This window comes from Pantherophis guttatus, chromosome 6, assembly GCF_059756535.1.
Source record: "Pantherophis guttatus breed Tessera chromosome 6, ASM5975653v1, whole genome shotgun sequence".
In the NCBI taxonomy this organism is placed as follows: domain Eukaryota; kingdom Metazoa; phylum Chordata; class Lepidosauria; order Squamata; family Colubridae; genus Pantherophis; species Pantherophis guttatus.
The window spans coordinates 58,046,506-58,063,614 of record NC_142068.1 but is presented as its reverse complement, the minus strand read 5'-3'; the positions used below and the strand labels follow the sequence as shown (position 1 = coordinate 58,063,614).

The 17,109-nt window shown below is 37.5% G+C and overlaps 1 protein-coding gene across 18 annotated transcripts in view; it reads left to right on the top strand.

Annotated features, from left to right (window-relative positions):
* FGFR2 (fibroblast growth factor receptor 2) overlaps positions 1–17,109 on the top strand; it is a 158,225-nt gene that overhangs the window by 72,368 nt on the left and 68,748 nt on the right. For all 18 annotated transcript variants that reach the window (XM_087872956.1, XM_087872953.1, XM_087872955.1 and 15 more), the window contains one exon: positions 4,205–4,374. In XM_087872956.1, coding sequence (XP_087729082.1) covers positions 4,205–4,374 — 170 coding nt within the window. The remainder of the gene's footprint in view (positions 1–4,204; positions 4,375–17,109) is intronic.

Below are 17,109 nucleotides of genomic sequence, written 5' to 3'. Positions count from 1 at the left end.
CAGCATTTTATGTAAGATGCAATACCAGTATTGTTAGTAATTTGATCACAGCTAGTAGGGATTAGGTTGAGGGTAATTGTGACAGATGATGATGTTATAATGCAATGGTACTAATTATTGCAATAGTGAAAATTTACAATGCATATCAAACACTTCATGTTTTACCTTGAAAACTCATGATGTAGCTTGTAGCTAGAAGAAATCAGTTTTAGTGATGGTCATTTTACCAAAGGTTATCTATTGCTACCCAAGTCACCTAGCTACCTACGCTAGACCAATACATTTATTGCTGTTATGAAAGAAGTCTAGAAACCATGATGCCAATATGTTTGACGGCTAACTAGAACTTGAGAGACAAGAGAACATCATACTTGTTGCTGGTAAAATTTAGATTGCAGTATCTCATAGCAATTAATAAATCATGACCATTCCAAGGCCAAAGTGAACCTAGCAGCCATATGAGTTCCTGCACTTAATGCTAATTCTCTTTAGGAACAATTTCCCCTTTATCCAGATTTTGGACTTTTTCCCAACAATGTTATTTGTTTAAACTGCTTTGTGGAACATGCTAGTTTCAGGGCCAAAACATATATTCATTATGGATAGGTATTTAGTAAGATTGTTGCTGAATGAGTGAAGTTGTTTGTTTTTTTGTGTATGTTACAGACTTAACTGATTTATTTTGGTTGTCTAAATTCCTTTGCAGCAATATTGCAGTTTAGTTTGTAAGATCTATTTTAAGGTTTCCTTCTTTTATACGCCTTTTAAAATAATGAAGTATTTTCTTAAGGTTGTGGTTTTAAGGATGGAACATCACAGAACAGCACGATCAAATGCTGACTGATTTTTCTAACTAATTAGTTCTAAAGTCTCCGCCCTGAAACAAAAGCAATCACACACAATGTTTAGAGTGCTTAATTTTTTTTTAGATGTTTTCTTTGATTGGTCAGCTTGTTAAAGAGTTTGTAGCTGAACGCTTCCCCAGCTGTGTTTTTATTTTGCTTTGTGAAGTAGAAGGGAAGATTCCCGAATGTGTGTTAGTGGATTCAAAAACAGCTGTAACTGAGAGCTGGAAAGGTTTAGTTGTTATGTTCTTCTATGCTAATAAAGGAAATGCAGGGGGGGGGGCGGATTGAAAGAAGAATGGTTATGTTTCTGAGCCCCTCTCGTCTTAAGAAATTCCATGTCAACTGATTTATTTCAGGAAGCACCCATTGTAAAATAATTAAATGGCCCTGCTGTTAAACACATTTTAGTTTTAATTTTTTTCAATAGCTAAATGAGTTAATAGAACTAACTATAGTCATGACATTAATACACAGCTAATCAGGTTTCTCTTATCTGGAGGAAAAGACTAAGGATATAATAATAACAGCCCAGGAAAGATAATGAAAATTAGTAGTAATTATGATTGAGCTAAATTACTATTTGCCCAACAATGTGAAATCATAGCTGCCAGTTTAGCTTTAGCTGGTGTTGGCTGCCATTCATATTGAGTTCTTCTCAAGAACCTTGTAATGTATTGGCTTAGTATATGGGTAGATCCAAGCAGTAAAGTGTTTTATAACTGGCAGATGGAAATTTTGTCAGTGCGCAGATTCTTTGCACCTCCCTTCCACATATATTTCAGGTATTCCTTTCAAAATTCTAATTCTGAAGCTGTTTGCCTTTGCGGTCCACCATCGATATCTTGACATTTAATAATATAACTTTGTCAAAAGTTATAATACCACTTTGCTTTTCCGTAGATAGGTTTGTTGTTACAATAAATGTTAGTGTATATTACTATGTAAAAGTAAAAAAAGTAGAGGTTATAATGATGTTATTTTATTCTACCACATCATGGGTGTCAAACTCACTCCATCACGTTGTCATCATGTGACATATCACAGCATTTCCCCCCTTTACAGAGCTGGGGTAGGCGTGGCCTACATGTGGCACATCCAACCTGTGGGCCGCCAGTTTGACACCTCTGTACTACACAGAAAAGAGTCAGAAGTCAATTCTTTTTTCTCTTTTTTCCCTTTTCCCCTACACTTTCTCTCCTACTCTTTTTCTTTCCCTATATTCTAAGAAGGGGGGGAGGGAGGGAGAGAGGGAGGGAGCACTTTATCCACTCTTTCAAATAATGCTCCTAGCAATATTGTGCATGACATTGAAAATAAGTAAACACAAGGAAAAATTGCTATGTGGGTGGATAAATACTCTCGGCTAAGACCTTCCAACTCCATGGCATGTTCACATTCCCTGTATTAATTAAACTCGGATATACATTCTCCCCAAAAAATGTAATAAAGGGAAATTTTTATCAGGCATGAATGTAGCCTTTGGGTACATCCTAGTATTTATCTCAGTTAATTGAATTTATTTTGTAAAAACAGGAACACTAAATGAAGCTCATTAAGGTTCATTCCTGAAATTATGTTTTGACGGAAATCTAGAAAGAAAACAAGTTCTTTCTTTCCTCTCCCTTTCTTTCATCCTACCTAGATTGCTCAAATTCTTAGTGATACTCTCAGAATGGTTTTTGAAGTATCAAATAATGTTCCACCTTTAGTTACTTAGAAAGGTGGGATAAAACTAAAAAAACAACAACACCCTAACATATTGCAATTTAGAGCTATATATAAAGATTCAGAATCAGAAATAGCAATATAAATATACAAAGATCAAAACAAGATATTGAAAATGGGGGAACCAAACTGACATGAAAAAAGCTGCTAAGAGAGCATACTTTAATTTGGGACTACCATGGAGTAAACATTACTTAGTAATTAATTACTACAATAATTATTTTTCCTAGAATTAAGTTGTGGTGTTTTAAGAAGCATTATAATAGGATGTGTTTGTTTCCAACCCACAAATTGTGGCTCAGAATTAGTTCTGACCAGATTGTGTAGGAAGTGGAAAGCCATCACCACACTCTGTGATGTTACACCTAACCAGGAGTTGGATTGGGTTGGGTTGCCTTGAGTTGAGTTGAGCTGAAAAAAAAGCTCAAATTATTAAATAAAATTGAAGGACTTTATTCATGCAAACCTTTTTACTATGGCACTTTTAAAAATACATTATCTGAAGAAACATCATATGCATGTGTAATATTTATATAATTGTGTACCATCATACTTCATTGTAGTGTACCATTAAAATAATAATGAATATTAGATGTAAAACTATTGTAATGTAAAACTATTACAATTATATAAGTCCTAGATCAAACCATAGAACTGAATAATCATATGACTAATATACATATATATATTCTAATGTAATTAAATATAAATAAACCCAGTGAATATTCCTTAATACCTTTCTAAAGGTTTTTGTTTTCAAGGTCTTCCTACAATTAGGCATAATTGTGCCAACCCAGTAGAAAGATATTCCAAAGGATGAGTGTAGTAATAGAAAAATACTTCTTTGTTGCCCTCTCCTGATTCTCTTGGAAATAGGAAATAAAAAACACTATGCTCATTCAGGATGAATCCACTATATCAGTGTTTTTCAACCTTAGTAGCTTAAAGATGGGTAGATTTCAACTCCCAGAATCCCCCAGCCAGCGCTGCTGGCTGGGGATTCTGGGAGTTGAAGTCCACCCATCTTCAAGCTACCAAGGTTGAGAAACACTGCACTATATGAATAGGATCGGTTTAAAATAAACAGTCCCATAGGCATCTAGGGCATCTAGGCATCATAGGCAAAACATATAGAACTTTGGAGATCAAATCTAGTTGATCAAATAATAGTTTTGCAGAACAATGTAGTTATTCAGAAGATAATGGATTCAATAAAATTAAGGCCAACGTTTCAAAAGAAATGTTGTAAACTCTGTTTTAATGTAATATCCATATTTTAAGTGAATTTTTGTTTAATTTAAGCTTAAAGATGATGGATTTTTAAAAAGTTTCATTCTTGAACTATGTTCTAAGTGCCTTAAGGAATGAATCATAAGTAATAATTTACCTGACATTGGCTAGATTTTTGTCTATGTACACACTGACATTTCTGAGGTATTCAATATCTTATGTGACTTATCAGAGAGAACATAAATTGACAGTGTAAAACATCAGTGTGACTTCTTAAAGTCTCATGTTGTATCTCATTGGAATGTCACCCATTTGGGAAGTTTCTAGCCTGGAATTTATATAGAAATTGAGTAAATTTTTTTTCCTCCTTTCTCTCTTCTCTTTATTTTTTTTAAAAACAGAAGGACCTATATGGACACACACTGACAAAATGGAGAAGCGCTTACATGCTGTTCCAGCAGCTAACACAGTCAAATTCCGTTGTCCAGCTGCAGGAAATCCCCAACCAACCATGAGATGGTTAAAAAATGGGAAAGAATTTAAGCAAGAGCACCGGATTGGTGGCTATAAGGTAAGAAGTTTGTTTATGACAATATTTTTTAAGACACTTTTTATAGATATAGAAGAGAACTGTGAGATTATGATGGTCAGGAAATTGTGTGATTTGCATAATTCACAATTGAAATGGCTCATCATATGTACATAAATCCTGACTGATCACGTTCCAAAATTTGTAGCCTGACTTTAAATCTGTCTGATGAAGCTCTGGCAACTTTGGATGTTCCCAAAGAGGATTTTCAGCTGTTTATGTCTCATGAAAATCTTGCCATACATGAGGTGAAATATTAATGCATAAAACATTGCAGTTTGATGGAAACTCAAATTCCATACAATTTAACCTGATCAAATGTTATTATTTTATGTTCTACACACATATTGATAGGGTGCCTCCATATGTGTCCCAACAGAAATAATTTATGGTACATCCATTGGTATTTAGCTATCTTTGAAAGAAGGGCAATATCCAGGAATCACATACATATTTTGTACGTTGAAAGGTTCTGTATTGTCCTAGTAGATGGCATCTCCATTTGTTTGGGGCATGTTGGAATATTGAGAGTTTATAACGAGTATTTACAAAATGGTTGTTACAGTACTTCTGGCCAATCATTGAAACATATATGAGAAGCCAAATAATACACTGGTTGCAGCCACCAATCATTTTACTTTTAATGACGGTCTCTGGGATCTCTGTGAGGTTCAGATAAATTTGTTGGAAATTCATGTTGTCCTTGGAGTAGATAATTTGCTTTGCAGATGGTTATCTGTAAATAGGGCAGAGTGCCTGGTAGAAAGCAAGGAATATGTTGGCTGGTATATTGTCTCCCCTGTGTTATTCACAGGGAATCTGTTGTGTCTTGTGCCTGTTTTTGTGGGTGTTTGGTGTGTGTTTATGTGCATGTGTATGTGTATTGATTTCTGATTTGACCCTAGAATCTTTGGAAGTTGGGCAGAATATAAATTTACTAAATACTAATGTTCCTGCTAATACTAATCCTGGTAGCAGGAATAGGAATGAACAATTTTAAAATATAAAATATAAAAGAGTCGTTGCCAGTCAGTGCAAACAACTAGATGGACCATAATTTTGATTCAGTATATGGCTGAATTCATTCACTGTATTTCTTTTCATTGTGCTTGCAACTGAACTCAGATCTCACATTTCATTGTTGATGAGTCTCTCTTGGCTGGTAATGTAATTACATTTGTAGTTACATTTTGGGAGTTCTAATTTATGTAGTAGATCAGGGGTGTCAAACACTTATCATCGTGGTGTTGATAGTGTCACGTGACATATCGGGACTTTTTTTCCCCCTTCGCTAACCCGAGCGTGGGCATGGCCAGTGGGCCTGGAATTTGACACCCCTGTAGTAGATGTTGTGTGCCTTCACCTGGAGCGTTTTATTTGTTTTCTGTTCACAGATTTTGTAAAGCCAAATTATCAAAAATCCAAATTGATTGTAACTAGCGACTTTCTGGTTTTAAGAGTTTAGTGATAAAGCAAAAAAGGAAATAAAATAGAACTTGGCAGTAGCATTCAATAAAGTGTTCTTAACAGTTTGTACTTTTGAGCTATGGCAACCAGGTATATTTCAATTTGGAGAGATAGAGTAGACCAAAAACGTAGAGCTTTGTGATTATAGCACACAATAACAGAGCAGGAAAACTATTTTAATGAATTTTATGGTCTGTGAAATAGATGTGGGAAACAAAGTTTTTAAGGGAAAGTAATCACAATTACTTAAGATACTTGCTTGAAATTTTCATAGCATCAGATTAGTCGTCTCTCTTTAATTTCTGAGTTACTGATTAGAAAAATTAGCTAGACTGTCAAGAAAATGCAGGGTTAAACTGAGGTCAGGATTAAAAAAAAGTATTTAGTGAAATTGCTTTTCTTCCACTACTTTCATGTTGCCTGCATAAAGGAAAAAAAACAAAACAAAGAATGTGCCCTAAAATCCTTTTTAGTTACACAGGCTGTGCACGGGGTCAAGAGGAAGGCAAAGGATGAAAACAGCTTTGTATTTCAATGGAAGCCCAAACCTCTTGTATGTACATTGTGATACTACACATACATATGAAATGGTTGGAACTTGCACAGGGATAGCACAATACTCAAATTATGAAAATGGTACAATGAATTCCTATACAACCATTATTATTCTTATAAAGACAATAGTTGTCCTTGTGACCTGCTCCCTTGGTATCTAATCAATGCTCAGGAGAACTAACTACCAAATAGACTCAATACTATTCAGCTTGGCTGGCTGATGTTGGTTCACAAAGAAAAGAGAACTCTCCTCGGGGGTCCTGCTGGCTTCTCAGGATTGGTCACATTAAACTGGATGCCCTACAGTGCAGAACAGCACGATCAATTTGGGGATTTGGGGATCTGAACCCGACTCCCTTTTGATTGGCCTAGGGCGACGGAAGTCATCGCCCATCCCTTCGGAACGATGCTCACCTATCTCTCAGGACCGACTGACCCATGTTCAACTGCTGTACACATGGAACCCTTCTCCACTTCAGCCTTCAAAGTTCTCATTTGAACTCACAAAGTATCCCTGACCTGCTCTCGACTTGCCATAGGCAAGGGAAGCAAATGGGAAAGCAAATGTCACAGCTGAATCAAGGAGCTGATATCTCAGTCAAAACAAGGCACATTCCAACTGATACGCTGAGGTCATCTCCATGGAAACCCACAGTGGTCGGAGGGGAGTGACTTTTACATTGCTTTGTTGGGGAATGTGACTGATGACACATATTTGGGGAAGGGGGAAACAGGGTCAGAGGCAAAGCGCAAATTAACTAAGGTCAGAGTTGGTTCCACCTGGTCTGTGCTGGCATGAAGCTCCTATAAATAACTGGATTTCTTTTGAAGCTTTGCTTGAGGCTCATGATTTAATTAGGACATTTGTCGGAACCCTGATAGCTTGTATGTTTTCAGGTGGCACCTGCTGAAATTAGTCCATTGGCTGCTTCTGCTGAAGAATGAGAGTTGGAATTGTGAACAAAGCCTGGAAGTGATTTGGAGTTGTCTAGAAGCTGTTTTGTTCTTCTGATATTAGAAAAAATGTCTGGTTGCTATAAGAGTCTCAATGGAATTTTGGGAAATGAATTCTTATTGGAAATGGTGGGGATGAGGCATGCTATATTTTAGAAGGAGCCTAATATAGGGTGATACCTGGGTCTGTTTCTGAGCTGAAATTGGGGTTGGAGTTGAGAAGTTAGTTGAATCTTTACGTGTGGAAGAGTTGCTAACTTAGTTTACCCCTCTGCCTGGATTTTTATTGCTTGGAACAATATAGAATTATATGATTGGAAAGGACCTTTCAAGTCTTCTAGTCCAACCCTCTAAATTGCTATTATATCTTCCTGATGTTTCTCTTTGCTAAAATAAGCATACCTAGATCTGAAGAAGCTTTTTGGTTGAGAAGAGAAATGTCTTTAAAGAAAAACAAGGAAGTCCAGTTGTCTCTTGAAAAAGCTCCTTTGGGACAATGATGACTTGGATGACTGAGAATTTCCATAAACATACCTAGTTCCTTTAGTTGTTTATCATACAATTTAGACTTCATACCTCTTATTGTCTTCGCTGCTTTTCTGCCTTCTTTTTAGGACCTCACCACCTTTTTTCTATTGTGGTGACCAGAACTGGATCCAATATTCCATATGTGGTCTCACCAGTATGATATTGACTGGTACTATCACTTCCCTTGATCTTGATACTATCCCTATGATGTTGGCTTTTTTGGCAGTTGCACCACACTGCTGACTCACACTTAAGTGGTGGTCTATGTTTATGTTTATGTTTATTTGGATTTATATACCGCCCTTTTCCCAAAGGACTCAGGGCGGTGAACAGCCAAAGATAAAACACATACAATATAAAATTTAAAAAACAATTTAAAAAATATTAAACAAATTTGGCCCATACTAATTAAAACATCCCTTTTTTAAAAAGCAAATTAAAATTAAGCAGTTAAAAAAGAGTTAGGCCAGCCCAGCCTGTTGGAATAAAAAAGTATTGAGGGCACGGCGGAAAGTGCGTAAATCTGGGATCCTCCGTATCTCCGGGAGGAGCTTGTTCCAAAGGGCAGATGCCCCCACAGAGAAGGCTCTCCCCCTGGGGGCCGGCAGTCAACACTGTTGGACTGACGGCACCCTGAGAAGCCCCTCTCTGTGAGAGCGTACTGGCTGGTAAGAGGCTACAAGTGGCAGAAGGCGGTCTCGTAAGTACCCAGGCCCTAAGCCATGGAGTGCTCTAAAGGTGGTAACCAATACCTTGAAGCGCATCCGGAAGACCACCGGGAGCCAGTGCAGCTCGCGCAGGAGAGGTGTTACATGGGAGCGCCATGTCACTCCCATAACCACCTGCGTGGCCGCATTCTGGACCAGTTGGAGCCTCCGGGTGCTCCTCAAGGGGAGCCCCATGTAGAGAGCATTACAGTAGTCCAGGCAGAAAGTGACGAGGGCATGAGTGACCGTGCATAAGGAGTCCCGATCCAGAAAGGGACGCAACTGGTGAATCAGGCGAACCTGATAGAAAGTCCTCCTGGCCACAGCCATCAGATGTTCTTCTAAGACAGCCATATATCCAGGAGGACACCCAAGTTGCAAGCCCTCTCTGTGGGGGCCAACAACTCGCCCCCAATAGTCAGTGATGGCACCAACTGGCTATATCGGGAGCCGGAAACCACAGCAACTCGGTCTTGGACCCATCCAGATCCAGATCCTATCAGGACACCTAGATATCTTGAGACTATAAAGATGTGTTTATCATAGGAGATGTGGTTTGTGACAGTGAAGAGAGGAAGTCAGCTGATTCTGGACCACATAGAAGTTCTTCATCTACACTGGGGATAGGGCAACTGTGTCAGAAGTTTGAAAGGGGATTGGACAAAGTCTACTCTTTCGTCTGTGGCCAAAACAAGCAAGCAAATAAATAAATAAATGGTCATTAATGACATACAGTATGCTCTCTAAGGCAGCTTTTTACCTGACTTATACCAAGACAAATAATCTAATTTCAGTTTATCTTGCTTCCTAAGATATATATATCAGCTCTTTGCTCAATTCTGTTGCTCTGGTTATTCAATTACTAAACCAGTGGCCCCCAATCTTTTGAGAACCAGGGACTCGTTCTGTGGAAAGAATTTTTTCCACAGATAGGAGGGGGCATGGTTTCATGTACTGCCTGCATCTGCAGATGATGCTTCACTTGTTTGCATAGCCCAGTTTCTAGCATGTCGCTGAACAGTGCTGGTCCATGGATCAGGGGTTGGGAACCCCTGTACTAAACTACTAGGCTACACCATTTAGTCTTTTCCTTGAGAATGGTTTCATTGCTCTTATGCTTTGTCCTTTTCATTTACCTTGTCCTGAAGCCTTGGTTTCTTTTGATTAATTCCAAGAAATCTCTATCTTTTTTCACTGTGTTGTCAGGGTACAACTATTTCCTTATCGTCTCACATGCAGATATTAATAAAAGGAGAAGTTGTGAAAATCTGTAGATCTGGTAACAAATTTTTGAAACTCGGCTGCCAACTGCCCTTAAGGATTCTCATTATATGTCAATGTACAATTTCTACATAAATATATTGTATCAGTTGATAAACCTACAATAGCTAGTCCTTTCAGTTGTTTATTGACTTCCATGGTTTCCATACTAAAACACAACTTAGGCCCCTAACACAATATATGAAGAAACTCTCAAATTTGCCAATTGCAAATGTAAAAGGAGATAGGTTTTGCCATCTTTTCCCTCTCCTCTGTGGCCAGATTTTATGTTTATGTTATGTGTGTAAATATGTTCCAGATGAATGTGAATTAATGAAGTAGATATTTCTCTATTTACATTACACTTTACATCATAAAGTGTGAGAGGCCACCTGACAACAGCTTCTATGTTTCCAAAGCATAAACGAATTGTTTACCATTCAGTGTTAGCCACTTGTCTTGGGGATAACAAGGTAAATACAAACCAATTAAGGCAAGGGTGAAATTTACTTACCTTCCCTACCAGTTCGGAAGTGCACACGCCACATATGCATGCTTGCTCCGCTCCTGCGTGTCACATGCGCGCACAGACTCTCTGTGCATGCACAAAACCTTCTGTGCATGTGTAGAGGGTAAAAAACAGGTTATTTGCTGGTTAAAACCAGGTAGTAACGACAACCAGGTGGGTGGGCGGAGCCTCACTCTCCCGTCGCTACCAGTTCTCCGAACCACCCACTGCCATTTCTACCGGTTCGGCCAATCTGGTCCAAACCGGTAGCATTTCACCCCTGAATTAAGGGAGTCAGACTTATTGGTCTTTGCTTCTAATGAAGTGTTTCATTTTTAAGAAAGAAAATTGAACAGAAGTTTTCTTCAAGAAGAGGGATGCAATTATGTACAATATATACTGAATGTGCCTACACACACACACACAGACACACACACACATATATTTGCTGATAATATGGTTTGTCGTGAATGCGATTGCGACATGCAAGCATGCATATATATATATATATATATATATATGCATGCTTGCATGTTGCTTTCAAATGGAATATGAATATTCTTAAACTTTAGAGGATAACATTCTTCTGAACAATGTGGAAACATCATGCTATGTTTTAACCATATGCAGGAGCTGCATGTTTTGTATAACATTCAGGAGCTTCATGTTATACAAAATGTAGACATACATTTCCATATGTAAAAGCGTGTAAAGAATGAACAAATATTTTTCTGGGGCATAGTCAACAAAACAAGGGATTACGGAAAGAAAAAGTAATGAGTACTCCATGTTTTTATAGGTATGTGACTTTTCTAGGAAATGTATTTATAAACAATATAAACCATGTATTTATAATTCCTATAAAAAGATACAGTGCATCTGAAGTTACAATGACTTATTGATATTACAATCCTACTTACTCTTGTGTTTGCCGCTTCATTTCTCACCCCCCCATACTTCTCTTCAATATCCAGCTTTTTGCTTTGTCAAAGAAGGTATAAGAAAACTTATAATTCCCTTGTTTAGCTTAGTTGTGCCTGTCCCTCTAAAAGGCAGCATCCTTTAAAACATGGTGGCCTCATAACGATAGATTTATTTATTTGCTTTTTTGTTTGTTTGTTTGATTACTCTGCCATTTCAGGATGAAAAGTACAAATGACTGCTACAGGGAAGTATTAAGTTTTCTGCAAAGAGTGACTCTGCCTGTTCTTTAAACATTTGGAAACTCTTAGGTTTTCCAAGAATACACGCTGAGGTCGTATTTCAAAGGACTGTTGCTGTCTTTTTTTTTCCAAGTTGAAGTGTGCAGTTCTGCCCACACCATCGCCTTACACCCCAGACTGCATGTCTGTTGGAGAATTTTTATGCTCCTTCCTCTCCCTGCCCTCTTCCCCCCCCGCCCATCTACTTAGCAAGATAATATACAGGACTAAAAGCGAACTATTCTTTCTACTTTCTCACCTCCCAGAAAGTAAATTCGGTCTATCAGTTTCTATTGAGGTATTAAAAAGGGTGTTTGTTTCCACAGCTGTGTTTCGATAAGTTACATTACCACAACGCTTTTTGCCCACTAAACTTTAGCTTGGATAAATAACCCGATAGTTTTTAATATGTAGATAAAAATTTGTAAGAGCCACATAGTAATTGATCTTACTTTGCAGAAAGGAATAATATTCCCACAGTCAGCCTTTTAAGAAGATTCTTTTTATGTATACTGCACTGCTTGATAGTGGTTCTAATAATTTTCATGTTGTTCCTGGTCAGAAAGTTACTTATTAAATCCAAGGTAAAGAGATTAAACGTGATAAAAATGTGTACACAATATATATATGACAAGTAATATAATCCTATATATTGTCAGTCAGTCTCCTTAAATTCAGTTGGATTTACTGGTGGAGGGAGGAAATCTAATGTCATTTTACCCTATCTACAGTATATCTGTAAGACCCTTTTAATTCAACTATTTCCCCGTGTTAAAAAAAATCTTATTCTGAAGTTTCATCCTTACAATCACACACACATAAGCCTGTGCTCACAATAGTATAAAACATCATTTTACCAGGAATAAAATTTTATCTTTGCCTCCTCATGACAATGCTAGGTAACCTAGTTTGATCTTAATCTAGATCGTAGGTGTCAAACACGCTGTGTCATGTTGACATCATGTGATGTTTCACATGTTTTCCCCATTTGCTTCCAGCCTGCGGGCTGCCAGTTTGACACTCCTGATCTAATAGAGAGATAGGAAAAGAATGTGCCATCTCCACATTTTTCCTGATTCTTACCATGATATAGCATTACAGAAAGTCCTTGACTTATGAACACAATTGAGCCAAAATTTTATATCGTTAAGTGAGACATTTGTTAAGTGCGTTTTGTCCCATTCTACAACCTTTCTTGCCATAGTTGTTAATTGAATCATTGCAGTTGTTAAGTTAGTAACATGATTATTAAGGGATTCTAGCTTCCCCGTGGACTTTGTTTGTGAGAAGGTCGCAAAAAGTCACATGACCCTGGGACACTGCAACCGTCATTAATATGAGTCAGTTGCCAAGCGACTGAACTTGATCATGGGGATGCTGCAATGGTCGTAAATTTGAAAAATGGTCGTAATTCATGTATTTCAGTGCAGTTGTAACTTTGAATGGTCACTAAATGAACTGTTGTAAAGTGAAGATTATCTGTACTTTACCTAATGTCATTTTGTCAAGATTAGGTTTAAGGTAGAAATTGATTGAAATCTAATTTCAAGGATTGAAATTAAAACTAGGATTTTTTTTTTAAGGAAAACCTAGTTAAAATCAACTTTGCAAATCTTTTTTGGACTGTTTTGTGCAGCCATAATATGTACTTTTTTAGGAAAGCTGGGCTGACTTTATCCTAATTATTAAGCTCTGGCATATCTTGGAGTCAGATAAAGGCAAGTAATAAGGAGGAATGTTGAGAAGTTCCCTGGCAATATGATACAATATTTGGTAAATGAAAAATATATGGTCTTAGCTAGCTGAACAAGTTCTATTATCTGAAGTTCTAGTTATTCTAATATAATCTTGCACAATGTACCAAGATGAACTGAGCTCAGTTGTCAAAATCAGATAAGGGGATCAGACTATCCTCCTTCCCCTCCCACCTTTTCCCCTTTTAATTAAAACATTTGTCTATTCTTCCAGTCTGTCAGGCAGAGGGCAAATGTCACAGTGTGATACAATATTGTTGGCTTTGTAAATAGGCTAATTGTCCTGTTGTTGCTCATGGTCTTGTCTCCAGCTGATTCAGATACATCTCTCAGCCTTAAAGATTTCATTCTTCTTTTTATGATATGTATTCTTAATTCTATGCATGCTATAGTTTTTAATTTAATAGGCATGTATTAGGGTACTACAAAATCATAATGAAGAGGATGATATCAATGCTAGATCCCAGGAACAAAATATTGAAACGAGTTATATGTAAATATCAAAACAGAACTTAGTTCATAGGAATTCTTTAAACCTTAAACATCTGTGAAGACCCTGGCACGAGTAGTTTATGTCCAGCTATCTGCCTTATTTTCTCTCTCCTACACACCTGTCTGGTGTGCTGCGGAGGTGTTCTTTCTCTGAGGCTATTATTTGGTCAAGCTCTTCATTTTTGTCTGAAACATCTGAAACATTTCCTCAACATTTGGTGCAGCAATGACCAACTATAAAAGGTATTTTTGGAGCCTCTATATTTGAATTTGAAAACAGGACCCTTTTTTTTTAAAAACACATTGATATTTTGAAATTTTCTGACATAAATAGTGGATAATTTGGTCCCCACCTTTTGGATTAACTATCTGTTTTTAGAAAACATCCTCCTTTCTTAGCGACTGTAATCTGTTCCTAAGTTGGAAGCAAAAAGGTCACTAAGTGAACACATAACAGAGAGAAGGAAAGGGAAGGAAGGTGTGTGTGTGTGTGAGAGAGAGAGAGAGAGAGAAAGAGAGAGAGAGAGAGAGAGAGAGAAGGAGAGAAGATCATTAGTTGCTGCCATGTTATTCAAGTAAGTTTTCTTGTAAAGTGTCCTGTGCCTGACCTGTCCCCCTTAGGTATTTTTTCCTCCACACAGGTAGAGAGTTTGCTTAAAAAACTATCGTTTCCTGACTGCTTTTCTTCCCAACATCTTGAGTCCCTAAAACATTCCCTGACCTTAATTAGTCGATTAGGACCCTCTGGCTCTGGTTAGTTACTACCTAAAACTAACCGGACTTTAATCAGTTTCACAATGAAGGCTTTTGTTTTCAGGCACACTAAATTTAGTTGTAAATAGACACATTTGGTCAGTAAATAATTATAATTGCTATTGTATTTGTGAATAGTTGCTAAACAAGATTAACTGCTAAATGAGGAGTGTCTACAGCAGGGGTGTCAAACTGGTGGCCCACGGGCTGGATGCGTCACACAAAGGCCACATCTACCTCAGCTCCGCAAAGGCAAAAAATGTCTCGCTACATCTCAATACGTCATGTGACGCAATTGAGTTTGACACCCGTGGTCTGCAGCACGTGATACTGAGTCTATTGACTTCAGCCTTCCATCCTTTCTAAGGTAGGTAAATTGAGGACCCAGATTATGGGGACAATAAGATGACTTTGTATAAATATACAAAAGGATGAAGGCTATTGCTTAGCACATTGTAAGCCACCCTGAGTCTCCGGAGAAGGGTGGCATATAAATCAAATTTTTTAAAAAATTGTATGAAAATCCCCCCCCCCATCAATCATCTATCACATTTTGAGGATTTTTTCAGATTGCAGTTTCACTATCCACATTTAGTATTATGCTAAGGAAAGATTGATCTCCTAGTCCCGTGATGGCGAACCTATGGCACACATGCCAGAGGTGGCATGCAGCGTCCTCTCTGTGGGCATGCAAGCCATCGCCCCAGTTCAGCTCTGCCACGCATGAACACGCGCCTCCCGCCGTCCAGCTGGTCTTCGGGTCTGCCGTGCATGTAGGGGAGTGCATGTGGGGGGCATGCGGATGGGGGCACACATGCATGCGGGACATGCGCACATTGTATTTTGAGGGGTTGGGCACACGTGCACACATTTGCATGTGCACGCACGCTCTTTGGGCACTCGGTTCAGAAAAGGTTAGCCATCACTGTCCTAGTCAATGACACCCATATTTTCTATGAGTACCATTTTGACTTCCACTGTAATATCACAGAGCATTTAATAAACTGAACATTTTAGAAGAAAGTAGTGCAGAAGGATTAAAAGTAGAATTAATGCTGCTTAATCTTGGTGAAAGGCTGAGCTTATTATAGTCGAGGCTTGATTAACTGATTAACAGCTTGGCTCTGTACTAACATTCCTGTCAGTGAAAAAAAAAGATATATCTTGTTAAGGTTTTATCTTGTCAATAAGATGACTAACTTGGAAAATTATAAATATAATTTCTTTATGGGCATCATACATATTTTGCAGAAAATGAGTATTAGGCATGCTCGAGGTGGGTTTAAGTTGTGAATCAAAGCAGAGATAAAGTATCAATCTTATTGAGCACTCTCAGTTTTCTCCCTCAACCAAAAATCCATGTTATACACAAGGCAAGTGAGCAATTATCCTCCCAAACCTTGGAATAGTCTCTTGCTCAGACCCCAGCCTGTTTTCTTATTTTTATACTAGATACAGCAAAGAAATCAGATTTGCCTTGGGTATTAGTTATTTAGAAAACTATCTTTCAGGAGAAAATACATTATGGCACTATTTTGTAATCCCTGAAGTAGGTGTGCAAAATGTGACTAGACATGCTTAGGTGCTGATGCTAAAAGATTGTGTTTGGATCACAGTTGAGATCTCTCTTTAGTCATATAAAGTTTGAGTAATCCAGCCATAGAAACTTTTGGATGCCTAGGTGAACTTTGTCTATCTTAGTAGTATGGACAACAGCTCAAAATTGAGTTGTTGAAAACAACTGGAGGGCACCAAATTGCCAATTCCATATCCAGGCCAAGGAAAGCAATCTTATATAACATTTGAATAATTATTTCCCCCCGAAGTTATTAATTTTTACTTCCTGAGTCTGATAGCACATATATTATAATTTATGAATGACTTTTTGATTAGTAACTTATTTATTGTAGAGCGTTTATGTAGCATTCCTGGTCAAACTCTACTTCTTGAAACAGTCTTAAAGATGAAGAGCAAGGCACTGTTTCACGAGGTCACTCTATGGCTTCATATTTATATTGGGAGAAGTAGGAATTAGTTTGCAGCCAACAACTCCCTTGATGTGCTCAATTAAATTGGGAGAATCTTAACCCACTCAGAATGAATTTCATACAATCAAGCTCTTTTTTGGGGGGATGGGGGGAGTTTAAAGACTAAATGAATTATGGGAATAGGACCAGTGAGAATGCTTTAGAAATGCATCATAAATCAAATTAAATGTTACTATATTGAAAGAAGATTTATAGATATTGAGCAACAAGCATTGTGAAAGTATTAGCTCTGTGAAACTTAAATTAATTTGCATTTGGTTTATATAACATGCAGTAATGTGGGCAAGGATGCACATATGCAACCAAAATGAATGAATCTTATTAGGAAAATTATTAGATAAATATAAAGAATATAGAATGAATCTTATTAGGAAAATTATTAGATAAATATAAATCTGTTAAATTTCTTTGCAGAGCATACACTTAAGCTACAATGCAAAGAATGTTACATTAAAGTATGAAATGAATATACTGTATTAGCTTTAGAAA